Source organism: Vicia villosa, linkage group LG2, assembly GCF_029867415.1.
Source record: "Vicia villosa cultivar HV-30 ecotype Madison, WI linkage group LG2, Vvil1.0, whole genome shotgun sequence".
Lineage (NCBI taxonomy): Eukaryota > Viridiplantae > Streptophyta > Magnoliopsida > Fabales > Fabaceae > Vicia > Vicia villosa.
The window spans coordinates 28,856,974-28,870,433 of NC_081181.1; the positions used below are offsets into that span (position 1 = coordinate 28,856,974).

Genomic DNA, 13,460 nt, shown 5'->3' on the forward strand with positions numbered 1-13,460 from the left:
ACCTCAATTCAACCCATTGGGATTCTCATAATTAAAAATAATAATAATTGAATAAAAGCAGAAGAAAGTGGAGTTTGGTTTATGGTATTTAAGATATTGGCATATCCTTAGGACAAAAGAATGTTTGGATTCTCATTTCTACAGTAACTAACAAATCAAATTGAGACACTTTTTTACGGTGCTTAACAGATAACACTTCACTTGCAATTATTTAATTTATTTCAAAAAGTAAAGGAATAGAATAAAACTAGTAGTACTAATAGTAATTAATGTGTGCATACCAATACAAGATTGAAGGAATTTTCTTTTACATTTATCTAGAAATAGGTTAATGGTGTAGTGACTCATTACTTTAAATATATAGTATATATTCTTTGCTTTGGCTTTCTTATTTTGAACCATTGATTGATAAAATGCTTCTTTTTCAACTTCAACTCTGACACAAACAAGGATTGGAGTGAGATGCATGAGCAAGTTGTTGAACTGAATCTTTCAAAACCTACCCTTTACTTACTTACTTATCTTCTTTATTAAGTATAGGAAGTTTGTTTTTTGGCAACAAAGTTTTCATTGAATGGAAGGAAAAAAAGATGCAGTTTTGTTTTGTGTTTTGGCTTTGTTCTTCATGTGGACTTCTTCAGTAACTGGTTTGCTTTCTTCTAAAGGTGTCAACTATGAAGGTGACTTGTTAAGTTAGCAGTTTGTGCAATCACTAGTACTAATAGTAAAAAGAAAACATTACAAACTTATCTTTGTTGAACATGCATGCAGTTCAAGCTTTGATCGGAATTAAGAACTCTTTGATGGATCCTCATTCAGCTTTAAATAATTGGGATTCTGAGTCTGTTGATCCTTGCAACTGGGCTATGGTTACTTGTTCTCCTGATCATTTCGTCATTGCGCTGTAAGTAAAATTTAACCAGAGTAGCAGCGCAGTTTGTTGTCTGTTTGCCTTCTGTTTCTGTATAAGATTTTCTTTAACTTGTTCTTTCATTCTTTTATGTTAGTGGAATTCCAAGCCAGAATATATCTGGTACTCTCTCATCAACCATCGGTTCCTTACCGAATCTTCAAACGGTGTAAGTAACCAACATGTGAGAAAAATTATTATGGTATGAAAATTTTCTTATTTGGAATTGTGTTACAGGCTTTTGCAGGATAATAATATAACAGGACCGATTCCCTCTGAGATCGGAAGGCTTCAAAAGCTCCAAACACTTGATCTTTCCGACAATTTCTTCACCGGTCAACTTCCGGATTCTCTTTCACATATGAAGGGTCTCCATTACTTGTAAGTTGAAGAAGAATGCTATATAGTTTTGTATGATAAAATGGAAATTTAAGAATCTGATAATAAGAATTTGAACTGAAAATCTGAAATCAGGAGGCTAAACAATAACAGTCTTTCTGGACCAATTCCTTCTTCAGTGGCTAACATGTCTCAGCTAGTTTTTCTGTAAGTTTCTCTTTCGAGCTTTTTATCATTATTAATTTTTTTTTGGATCATTAATTTGTCTTTTTATGAATTTTTCTTAGGGATCTTTCTTTTAATAACTTGAGTGGACCTGTACCTAGGTTAAATGCTAAAACATTCAAGTAAGTTCTTTGGTCTAATTTAAAAAATCTAAGTTTTTTTTCGCTTTCGCACCGGTTCCGACCTACATAGTAGATCGACTAATCCGGCTCGTGTATAATTGTATGTTTTTCTTCTTTTGTGACAGTATTGTGGGAAATCACCAGATATGTGTCACTGGAGTTGAGCAAAACTGTTTTAGAACAACATTAATTCCTTCTGCTATGAATAATAACTCTCAAGGTGATTAATCATAGTTTTGTTGTACTTTCTCCTAACTCATGATGTTTTCATTTGAAGCTTTGATTCTTTATCTCTCATAAAGTGCTTTTATTTTGACTTAAAGTTTGTTCATGATGGTCTAAGTCTAAGCTAGTGCTTTCTGAATTCAAATCTATTTTATGAGTTCCTGTCCAAAACTATTCAGTTTCTTAAGGTGTTTTTATATATTTGTAATCATTACTTCCATCATTCTTCACTCTTATATTAATTTATTTGTTAGCATGAAGTTAACTTTTAGTTTATTTTAAGAAGAAAATTAACTTACTGAATAAGCACATGTACATAAGCTGTTTTCAACTTATTTTTGTAGAAAGAGTTTATACGAGCAAGTATTTGATATAAGTGTTGAATTAAGTTGTTTATCCAAACGGGGCCTAACACAATTTCCTTAAATCCTTCTCAAGATTTACAAGCTTCTAATAGACCAAAAAGTCACAAAGTTGCTTTGGCTTTTGCCTCAAGCCTAAGCTGCATCTGCTTACTAATTCTGGGATTTGGCTTCCTTCTCTGGTGGAGACAAAGATATAACAAACAAATATTCTTTGACACGAACGGTTAGTAGTTAGTGATTGAATCGAATTAAACTCAAACATAGACCAATCTGGTATGCGTATGATTACAATTTTTCTTTCTAAATATTTTTCAGAACAATATCGCGAGGACATTTGCCTTGGAAACCTGAAGAAGTTCCATTTCAGAGAACTTCAGGTTGCTACAAATAACTTCAGCAGCAAGAACTTAGTTGGAAAAGGTGGTTTTGGAAATGTTTACAAAGGTTGTCTCCGAGACGGTACAGTTATAGCTGTAAAAAGGCTTAAAGATGGTAATGCAATTGGTGGTGAAATCCAGTTCCAAACTGAACTAGAAATGATCAGCTTAGCTGTTCATCGAAACCTTCTTCGCCTATATGGATTTTGTATGACAACTACCGAAAGGCTCTTGGTTTATCCTTATATGTCAAATGGTAGCGTAGCTTCTCGTCTCAAAGGTAACAGAAATTTGATGCAGTACTCACTTGCAAGTTCTAATCAAGGTTATGTATTTCGAGTAACGAAATGTACCATTTGGTTTATTTTTCATGATATACAGGCAAGCCATCTTTGGAGTGGGGTACAAGGAAGAGGATAGCATTAGGAGCAGGAAGAGGGTTGCTATATTTACATGAACAGTGTGATCCGAAGATTATTCACAGAGATGTTAAAGCAGCAAATATCTTGCTTGATGATTATTGTGAAGCTGTAGTAGGAGACTTTGGGTTGGCAAAGCTGTTGGACCACAGAGATTCACATGTGACAACAGCAGTGAGAGGAACTGTAGGACACATAGCCCCTGAGTACCTATCAACAGGACAATCCTCAGAGAAAACAGATGTATTTGGGTTTGGAATTCTTCTGCTTGAATTGATTTCTGGACAGAGAGCTCTTGAATTTGGAAAAGCTGCAAATCAGAAAGGAGCTATGCTTGATTGGGTAAGTTAAACAGAATCGGTTTATTTGTCCTTTCTTTGCGTTGGATAGTGCTTATGTCAGACACTTGAAAGAAACTTTGAATACTAATAGATTTCGCGCTCTTGTAACGTGTACTTTTTTTTAACTTTCATTTTATTACATGTGTGACTATAATTGCTTGTAGGTGAAGAAAATACATCAAGAGAAGAAGATTGACGTGTTAGTCGACAAGGACTTGAAAAACAACTATGACAGGATAGAGCTAGATGAAATAGTTCAAGTTGCTCTTCTATGTACTCAGTATCTTCCAAGCCACAGACCAAAAATGTCGGAAGTAGTTAGAATGCTTGAAGGAGATGGACTTGCGGAGAAATGGGAAGCTTCACAGAGAGCTGAATCAACAAGAAGTAGAGGAAATGAACTCTCGTCTTCAGAGCGTTATTCTGATCTTACCGATGATTCTTCATTGCTTGCACAAGCAATGGAACTTTCTGGACCAAGATAACATACAAAGTCTAGTTTTATGCAAAAAGTTTATTCTGAGTCCTTTAGCTTGTTGGAATAATGTTAATAAAATAGTTTGTACTCAAACATGTTGATATTGTTTTAAGATTTATTTCACCGGTGAATTTTAACTATACTTAATTTACTTCTGTCTTTCTTTATTATATTGGGATTAGTCATTAGAGACAAAACATTATCAATTGTACACATGTTTTTGATCGAACAAACCATATTATAAACTGGATAGGATCTTCGCCCGGCGAAACTCCATGCTTTGAGAATTAAATCTATTCCTAAGAGATACTCTAAGATTATAAACTGATCATGAGAAATGACTTAAATAATCATATATAATATAAAATAAATTTTACAATATCCTAACTGTGACGGACGCATTCTCTTCTTCCAAATTGCATAAAAATCTTTCTTTGGAGGACAGCAGAAGGTTTCCGTTCTTCCTAGTCTCGAAATCCTGGAGAAACACGGATTGGATACACTGGACAGGTGAAATAAATTTCGGCTTTAGTAGATGCTTTTCGAAATTCCATCAATTTGGCCGACATTTGCAACAGATATTCCCTATTGCCTATATAAGGAATGATAAACATTTTCTCAAGGACAGGTGAAGAGCCAAGCAAAAATTTGATAAACTCAATCTCACATGGAACACCACTCATTTCTTTCAATTCCACAACTTTAAGCTTACTAAGTATAGAATCTGAGGGGTATTCTTTTTCCCAAAAATCCAAATCTTCTGTATATGTAGAAACTTGTATGTCTGACATACCCTGCCAAATTCAAATAAGCAATTAACCTTAAATATTTTGTTATAGAGACTATATGTAAAAATTAATAAATTCATATCCTTAGAACTTACTGAAATGTGAAGTTCCTTTAGATTGGGAGAGCTTCTAATCAAGCGAAGAACTACGAGTATCTCTTTCTTGTCCTTAAAACTTACCGGACCCATTTGAATACACTCCAAATTGTTGTACATCATTGCATGATGCCTTGGGTCATTACCTATGCTCAAATACTTGAACAACATACAAAAATGAGCAACAGGTTAGACATACATCATAACATAACACCATTCATTTGTTGATTACACTAAGGTGGCAAACAGGCATGACCGCTCTTTTTTGCGGGGCGGACATAGTTAAGGATGCGGACCTAAAATCTTGGTCCGTCCCGCAAAAAGTGAGGACGGGCGGACTAAATCTGCAGACACTACACGTATTAATCCTACACCTATTAATCCTAAAAATACAAAATTTTATGTTAATTTTCATGCCGGCAAAAGTCCGCATAGAAAACAGGTCGGTCACATTAAAGTCGGTCACATTAAAGGATGAGGACCTAAAACGTCCGTTCCGCACTAAAAACAGGCATGCCCAACGGGCCGGGCCCATTTTGCCACCTCTAATTACAATGATGGTGATAGAAGCAAAATGAGGATGATCAACTTTTGCCATGATGTTATTTCAAGAACCATGCTTCTACCCTAATTGTTAATCTCAAGATGAAGTTAAAAATATATATAACAAGAAAAAGTTACCTTTGTGAAGTGCACAAATCCATCAAGTCTCTTAAGATTTGGCACACCACTAAGAAACTTAACAAAATTGCAATTTGAACTTTGTTCAAGATCAAGATCATCATGAGGCATATACATAGAAACAAATAGTTCAACCAAAAGCGGCATATCAACTAGACAAATGTCCTTGAATTCACCATAGAGATGCACATACTTGAGCTTGGGAGCAGAAATAGTAAGAGCTAAACAATCACAGCGTTTAAGTGATAAACACTCCAAGAGAGGACAAGTCGAGACGAGCCTCTCAATTGCTTTAGAGGATATCAAAACCTGATTAAGATCAAGTCTCTTCAAATTCACAAATCCCTTAAAACTAACTGGCGGATACAGCTCGCAGCGCGAGAGCTCCAACCGAGTCAATTTCTCACAATCGAACAAACAGGTAGGCATTATAAAGAATTCGTAAACTCCGAAATCAAGAGTCAGATCTTTGACACCATTCCTGGATAGAAAAAGAATCCATTCATCCATTTCAAGGAAGGTCAGCAAGCTTCTATGCGTAATTTGGAACTTATGAATAGGTCCTTGGTGAACAAGCAACACCTTGGAGATAAACTTAACAACTCTTTCATGAAGAAGTTGCCGGCCCTGGCCGTGGCCGTTCCCGACCGAAATCGGGAATGACTTTTCATCGAAAACAAGATGGCTAATGGAACACCATATGTTCCTCCATCTTGTTGACAAAATGCTGGTTCGGGTAGCATCTCTTATAGGAAGATGTATGAGAATGGTTTCTATAATGCCGTCAGGAAGGTCACTGATCAAATCAGGACCCAAAGCATCACTCATTTTGATGGTGCCAAGAGAACCACAGACGGCACAAACCTTACTTGCCAGAGAAGGAACTTCAAATTTTGTTAGTTTGAACTCATCCTATTATTACTAGGGTATAAATAACCCACTCATCAAAAATATAAGTTATATTATTTATCTGTATAAATAATTTTGTTGGAAATAATACTTATTAGGAAACAAAAGATAAATAATATTAATGAAGAGATTTTATTTGAATTACATAATACATTATTGGACTTTTTATATATATAATAGTATGGTTAAAAAAAAAAAAATTTTGGCTTTATACCACCGGTTTAGTCCGGTTCGGGTGGTTAAAAATAATTTATAACTACTTTGCGTTGTGCCAAAAATTTGTTGCTTATAATAATATTGAGAGTAATAGATGGATAGAATTGATTTTCAAACAATGGCTACAAATTTTCTCTTACTAAATCTTATTGAAATTCATTTATTTGTTTTATCATCTATTCAAGTTTGTAATTTTTACATTCTTTTTTTTATACATTGGTCTTAAGTGCTTTATTTGGTAATAAAAATAATTAGAGATAGACATGGATGGATCGTAGAATGTAATATTTGTCTTTTAGATATACATAACCTTAAATATGGTGAATAGGATGTTAGTGGACCGGTTTTATTTGATTTAGAATCTGATGTCCATATTAATTAAAAATATATGAATTGATTGAAATTAAATTTCCATTTACTTATTGACTTAGATTCGATTGATAGGATATATTAAAAATTTTAAAATATTTTTAAAATAATATTTAATTCATATCAACTAACTTTTCAAAATAATATTAAATCTTTAATTTTTTACGTTTCTTCATATAGGGTGTGAATATCGACATTTTATTTTATTTTATTTTGGATTTAGGTTTGATTCCAATTTATCCAAACCAATCATCACTTCAAAGGGCAACAACTTGATATCATCAATAATTACTGTATCAAATGATTAATTTAAATTTGTAATGAAGAAGAGATAACTCAAATAGTTTGAAATATATGTAGGCTTATGTGATTTGTTGTTTTATTTTATTAATGTGGATGTTGTGAGTTTATTTGTATATTTATATTTTTGTTTTTGACAATTTTAAATAATGTATTACAACGATGTTCTCTATTAATTTGAATGAATGAATATCGTTTATATTTAATCAAAAATAATAATAATCTCTGAAAGTAATATCTCGTATATTAATAATAATTTACTTTAATGATATATTTGTTTTTAACTATAATTTTGTGAGAATTAAATTTTTTTTATGTTTATTTTACTTATTTTTATTATAAATTTTTTTGTATATAACTTTATTATGTTTGAAACTGACTATTATTCACAATAATATATCATCTCTCTAACTCATTAATTTGAAATTATAATATTCATGTTTAAAAAAATTTAGTAACTTTTTTTACAAACCTACGTTATTCTTGTTGAGAATCAAGTGTGAGTGTGGATAATAGTCTCATATTGGAAATGTGTGTGGTGACTTGAGTATATATAAGTGGGAGAATCCATTAACCTATCACCTTAAGGTTTTAGGTGGAGAAGTGACGTCTCTCCCACAAAGGTGTGTTGCTCAAAGGAATGTCCCAGAAATTAATAATGCTCCCGAACTCGACCCTCCCCGATGTTGCGCTAACAATTCTTAATGTGTTTTTCAATTTTAAAAAATTCAATGTATGATTTAAGTAATTTTATCAAAGCATAAAGGAAATTATGAATTATGTTAACATTAGGAAATTATGAATTATGTTAAAATTAATCATAATTATTAAAAGAAAAATTGTGGATCAATGAATTAAGACCTATATGTTGCCAAAATCAATCAATAGGTTAACTTTTTTATCAATTATAATGATGACAAAAATGCTAATTTTATGCTCAATTTAATCGGTCGCCTCAACTTAATGTATTATCAAATCCTTGTTTTAAACGAATTTCGTGATTTATTTTTGCCAGTGATTTATGCAGATGTAATTTGTATTGTTTTTTCATGTACTACTATTATTTTTGTCATGTTTTGATTTGATTTCATTGTATCAAGAAGCAATGGAATTCTGATTCCATTATGCGGGCCATAATATTAATTTTCCATATAGGAGATGTATTCTTCAAGGACCCCATAAATATACAAGTTTACACATCATCAACTTATAACAATTATAAGTGATTCCACGTCATAATATTTATCCAACTTTTTATCATGGTAACCTAAAAAATATGGACAATTTATTCATTTAATAATATCTCATTAAATTACCACACATATATTCTAGTAATAAAACACATTAAAACTCTTAATTACACACATGTACACGTATCCACTTATAAGTAATTCCACCTCATAATGAGTATTGAGTAACTTATCCAACTCTTTATCAAGATAGTAATATAGAAAAATCCTAAGTTTATTAGTAGTAACTTTACATGTGATTTACCCCAGTTTTTTTCAAGGTAATCTAGAAAAAAAATTAGATTTATCGGTAGTAACTTTAATATGATTTATTTTATTTAGGGTTAAATATGTTTTTGGTCTCTATAAATATCTCAATTTTGACTTTTAGTCTCTATAAAATTATATTTGCACTAATTTTTGTTCCCTCTACAACGACTAAAATTGAATGCAACAGTAATTTTATAGAGATTAAAAGTCAATATTTTTTTATAGGAAATAAAAATTATTTTAAATAATTTTATAGGGAATAAAACATATTTGTTTTATCTATTATGTTTTTAGTCACGGATTTACCATCGGTTTCTTTTGCTTCAATATAAAGTTGTTTGATAGGTTTACAACAAGTCAATAAACTAAAAATACAGTTCAAAGAATCAATGGAGGGCTCATATATTTTAAATTGTTTAAAATATTTTTACAGTGTTAATATTTTTTTTTAAATTACAATAATTTTATTAATAAAAATTTCAAATAAGAAATTGATTTAAATAGATATTTTTAAAATATTATTTTAAGAATTTCATCATTTTATTATAATTTTTCAATATCAAATTTTAAAAAAAAAACTTAAATTAAAAATAAAATATGTGGATATTGCTATTTGATTTTTTATTTTGTCATCGCAATTGTACTCATCTCTAGCGGATACCCTAAAAAGATAGGATAAAAATCCGCAAAATGGATATGAGCATGGACACAGGTAATTATCCACAAAAAAAGTGGGTTTGGGCGCGAATACAGATACTTTAGTACCGAGTCCGCCTTATACCCGCACAATATATATATATATATATATATATATATATATATATATATATATATATATATATATATATATATATATATATATATATATATATATATATATATATATATATATATATATATATATATATATATATATATATATATATATTTGGTTATTATGAGAAATGAGAACAATGAATCACGACCATTAAATTTTGATTTGGTTGATTTTAATGGACTGGATTGGTTTCTCTTTCTATGATCCTTAGTATTTATTTTAAATCAACATAGAAAGAGAAATCAATCCAGTCCATTAAAATCAACAAAATCAAAATTTAATGGTCGTGATTCGTTGTTCTCATTTCTCATAATAACCAAGTGTTCTCACTTGAGTCGTCCCCATATATATATATATATATATATATATATATATATATATATATATATATATATATATATATATATATATATATATATATATATATATATATATATATATATATATATATATATATAAACACACGTATGTTTATCAATTTTATTAAATACATCACTATTAAATTTGTACTCGTTTTAATAAAAGTCATTGTTTATTTCTTAACTCAACAATAACATTTTTAATTTTTTTGATGTTAAAATATTAAAATGACATGATAAATTACAATTGATTGATAATTTTTTATAAGAAATACACGAAAACGGGTACGGATTATGGGTAATTACGTATCCGTAGGGTACAAATATAAAAGTTGATGTCCACGCTGGGATGAGCTCGGATACAAAGATATTTTTTTTAAACTGGGAGTATGAAGATAATTATTTTAGCTTTCCAATACCTTGTGTAAACTATACATTTATAACTCTAAATATGGCCAAAACAAGACACGTGAGTTAGATCATATAAAAATTAACATTTTTAATCAAAATAATTTGATTTTTAATTATATTATTGAACTAATTTTCTTCATGTTAATTAATTATTCATAGATCAATTGAATAAAACCATAATTTAAAAATGTTCACTCTATTTTGATGCTTTTCTTAAAATTTTCTTCTACATATATAACTCTTAGAAGGAAAAAAGGATTTTGAATTTTGAGTGGGAAAATGAGATGGATCGAAAAAAATAAGAATGGACTATGGAGATTGAGGGAGGGACACACGCCATATCGCTTGTAAGTAAAGGATGAGTCGAAGAATCTATTTCTAAGGTATAGATATTTTGGTGAGGAGCAAAGATTGTAGGAGTATTCAATAATCATGTTCAAAATCATTTTATTACCGTTCGGCTCATTCAATCCAACTTCTCCATGACCACAATGGTTGGCCAGTTTTTGAGGCAGAGAAGAAAACCATAGCAAGGGGCAAGCATTGCGGCCGTGTAAGCTGATGCAATTTTTCAGCAACACTGAACTGTGAGCATCATCACTTCACAAAATCAGATACAGAACAATTTTACTAAATATCACAATTGTTTTGTGACAAAATTGAAAAGCTGAAACAGAGAATGTGGAAAATTATTTTCCTATGTGAATGTGGTAATCCCCTTGCTACAAGAAATCTGCATCCTCAAAATGCAAGTAACAATGGAAATGATAGAAAGGGCAAAAGAATACATTTGACAACATAGTCCAAAGTTTTAGTCTCCGCGGATGAAATAAACTTCAGCTTTAGTAGAAGCTCTTCGAAACTTCATCAATTCAACCAACATTTTCAATTGACATTCCATATCATACATAGAAGGAATGATACTCATTGTCTCCAACACAGGTGAACAGCCAAGCAAAAATCTGATAAATTCGATCTCGTGTGGCACACCACTCATTTCTGTCAACTTCACAAGTTTAAGCTGACTAAGTATAGAATCTGAAGGACATTCTTTTTCCCAAAATTCCATACCAGCAGCATATGTGCCAGCTGAAATGTTTGATGAACCCTGCCAGAGCCAATTGCATAAGACATTCAATAATGAACCTTAAATGTTTGATTATAGTAATGATGTATAAAAATAATAACCGAATTATGCAACGAGTAAAGAAGGACTAACCGAAATGTGAAGTTCCTTTAGATTTGGAGAGCTTGTTATCAACCGAAGGACGACGAGTATCTCTTTCATATCCTCAAAACTTACTTGATACATTTCAATAGTCTCCAAATTGTTGTACATTATAGCAGGATGCCCCAAATCGTTTCCTATGCTCAAATACTTCAAGAACATGCAAAATAAAAAAGAGGTTAGGCTTAGCTAAACATCACAACCAGAGTACCTTTCTTTTGTTGATCACAATGATAGTTAAACTATATGCAAAAGGAGGGTAACTATCATTCTTAATAAGTGTGAAAGTGAGTGTTTTTGCTTGTGAACGAGTCCAGAGGAAGTAACACCAAAATGTTACCTTTGTGAAGTCAATTAGACCAACAAGTCTCTCGAGATTAGGCACACCACCAAGAAACTTGACAAAATTGCAAGTTGAGCTTTGCTCCATGTGCTCGGCAACATCGTCAGTCATATACATAGCAACAGATAATTCAACCAAGAGAGGAGTATCCACAAGACAAATTTCCGTGAATTCACCTTCAAGACACAAGTACTTGAGGTTTGGAGCACAAACTGTAAGAGCTAAGCAATCAAAGTACGAGAGCGATAAACTCTCCAAGAGAGGGCAACTTGAAATGAGGCTCTCAATTGCTTCCGGGGAAATCAAAACCTGATGAAGATTGAGGCTCTTCAAACACGAAAAACCCTTAAAACTAGCCGGCGGATACAACTCACATCGCGAGAGCTCCAACCGAGTCAACTTCTCACAACCGAAAAAACAGGAAGGCATTCTAAAGAACTCCCCTTCTCCTAACTCAAGATTCAAATCCTTAATATCATTTCTGGAAAGAAAAAGAATCCACTGATTTATGGCAGGGCAGCTCTGCAAACTTGTATTGACAATTTGAAACTTATGAATCGGCCCGTGATGAAGAAACAGCAATCTGGTGATAAACTCGACAACACTTTTCTGAACAAGCTCCCGGTCGTGACAGGTAGGGTAACACTTTTCGTCGAACACGAGCTGGGTAATGGTAGACCATTTGTACCTCCATTTTGTTGACAAAATGCTAGTTCTGACAGCATCTCTAATAGGAAGTTGTATGAGAATTGTCTCTATAATGCTTTGAGGAAGGTCACTGATCAAATCAGGACCCAAAACATCACTCATTTTTATGCTTCAGCTAAAACATAACCATAAGCAACAAAAGGGCAAATCAATCCATTAAAAAAAAACATTTAGTAAATTTAAAAAAAAAAATGCATAATTTAATAGAATCCAACAAAAAAATATATGGGTAGTGGAGTAATTAGGCAGGATTAAGAAAAAAGAATGAACTAACCAGATATGAAAAGCAGATCTAGGGAATGAAATGGATTCCTTGGAGAAAAGAGGAACAAAATTATGATCTTGTTATTGAAGTCTCTCTCACCTTCTCTGTTATTAAGATGACGGTGGATGGGGGAAAAGACAAAGTCGCGTAAAGGTAAAACCCTACCGCGGGTGAAATAAAACTGTAACAACTCGCTCCATTACGGGTGCGAACTCGAGCCTCCACAACTATCTGAGTTATGTCAACAAAACAATTATATTACTGTAATAAATTTGTATAAAATACTTATTTATTTTTTAGGTATAATTATAAATATTTATTTAAAAAAATATATTCCTTCCATCCCACCTTAAGGCTATGTTTGGGAGTTTGGAGGGGAGGGGAGGGGAAGACTTTCAAAAATGAAATTTTAAAAAAATATAGGAAAATATTTGATAATTTTTGAAAAAATGATTTTGTTTAGAATGATAAAAGAGTCATTATCATTAGTAAATTTTTAATTTTCAGAATACTATAACAACCTAAAAGATATTTGAAATATTTATGTAAGCCCTTCAAAACCCTTCAAAACCCTCCTTCAATACAATTTTTGAGTTCCCCCATTTTATGGGGTTTTTGGTGTTATGAATAAACTCAAACCCTCCAAAACCCTCCTACCCAAAATCTTTTTA

At 31.7% G+C, this 13,460-nt stretch overlaps 3 protein-coding genes across 3 annotated transcripts; 1 reads left to right on the forward strand and 2 right to left on the reverse strand.

Annotated features, from left to right (window-relative positions):
- Positions 1-324: 324 nt before the first annotated feature.
- Positions 325-3,941, forward strand: LOC131649796 (protein NSP-INTERACTING KINASE 2-like). Its single transcript, XM_058919554.1, has 11 exons — positions 325-680; positions 772-904; positions 1,008-1,079; positions 1,148-1,291; positions 1,385-1,456; positions 1,537-1,596; positions 1,722-1,816; positions 2,260-2,409; positions 2,502-2,843; positions 2,945-3,324; positions 3,488-3,941. The coding sequence occupies exons 1-11, from the start codon at positions 575-577 to the stop codon at positions 3,806-3,808; spliced, it is 1,875 nt and encodes a 624-aa protein (XP_058775537.1). The 5' UTR covers positions 325-574; the 3' UTR covers positions 3,809-3,941.
- A 38-nt stretch (positions 3,942-3,979) lies between these two features.
- LOC131649797 (F-box/FBD/LRR-repeat protein At1g13570-like) lies at positions 3,980-6,233 on the reverse strand. The gene is made up of 3 exons (XM_058919555.1): positions 5,366-6,233; positions 4,685-4,843; positions 3,980-4,595 (listed from the first exon to the last, which is right to left on the reverse strand). Exons 1-3 carry the CDS (start codon positions 6,191-6,193, stop codon positions 4,266-4,268), a joined length of 1,317 nt encoding a protein of 438 aa, XP_058775538.1. The 5' UTR covers positions 6,194-6,233; the 3' UTR covers positions 3,980-4,265.
- A 4,622-nt stretch (positions 6,234-10,855) lies between these two features.
- LOC131646041 (F-box/FBD/LRR-repeat protein At1g13570-like) lies at positions 10,856-13,023 on the reverse strand. Its single transcript, XM_058916211.1, has 4 exons — positions 12,799-13,023; positions 11,814-12,639; positions 11,465-11,623; positions 10,856-11,353 (listed from the first exon to the last, which is right to left on the reverse strand). Exons 2-4 carry the CDS (start codon positions 12,624-12,626, stop codon positions 11,057-11,059), a joined length of 1,269 nt encoding a protein of 422 aa, XP_058772194.1. The 5' UTR covers positions 12,627-12,639; positions 12,799-13,023; the 3' UTR covers positions 10,856-11,056.
- Between the last annotated feature and the right edge of the window lie 437 nt (positions 13,024-13,460).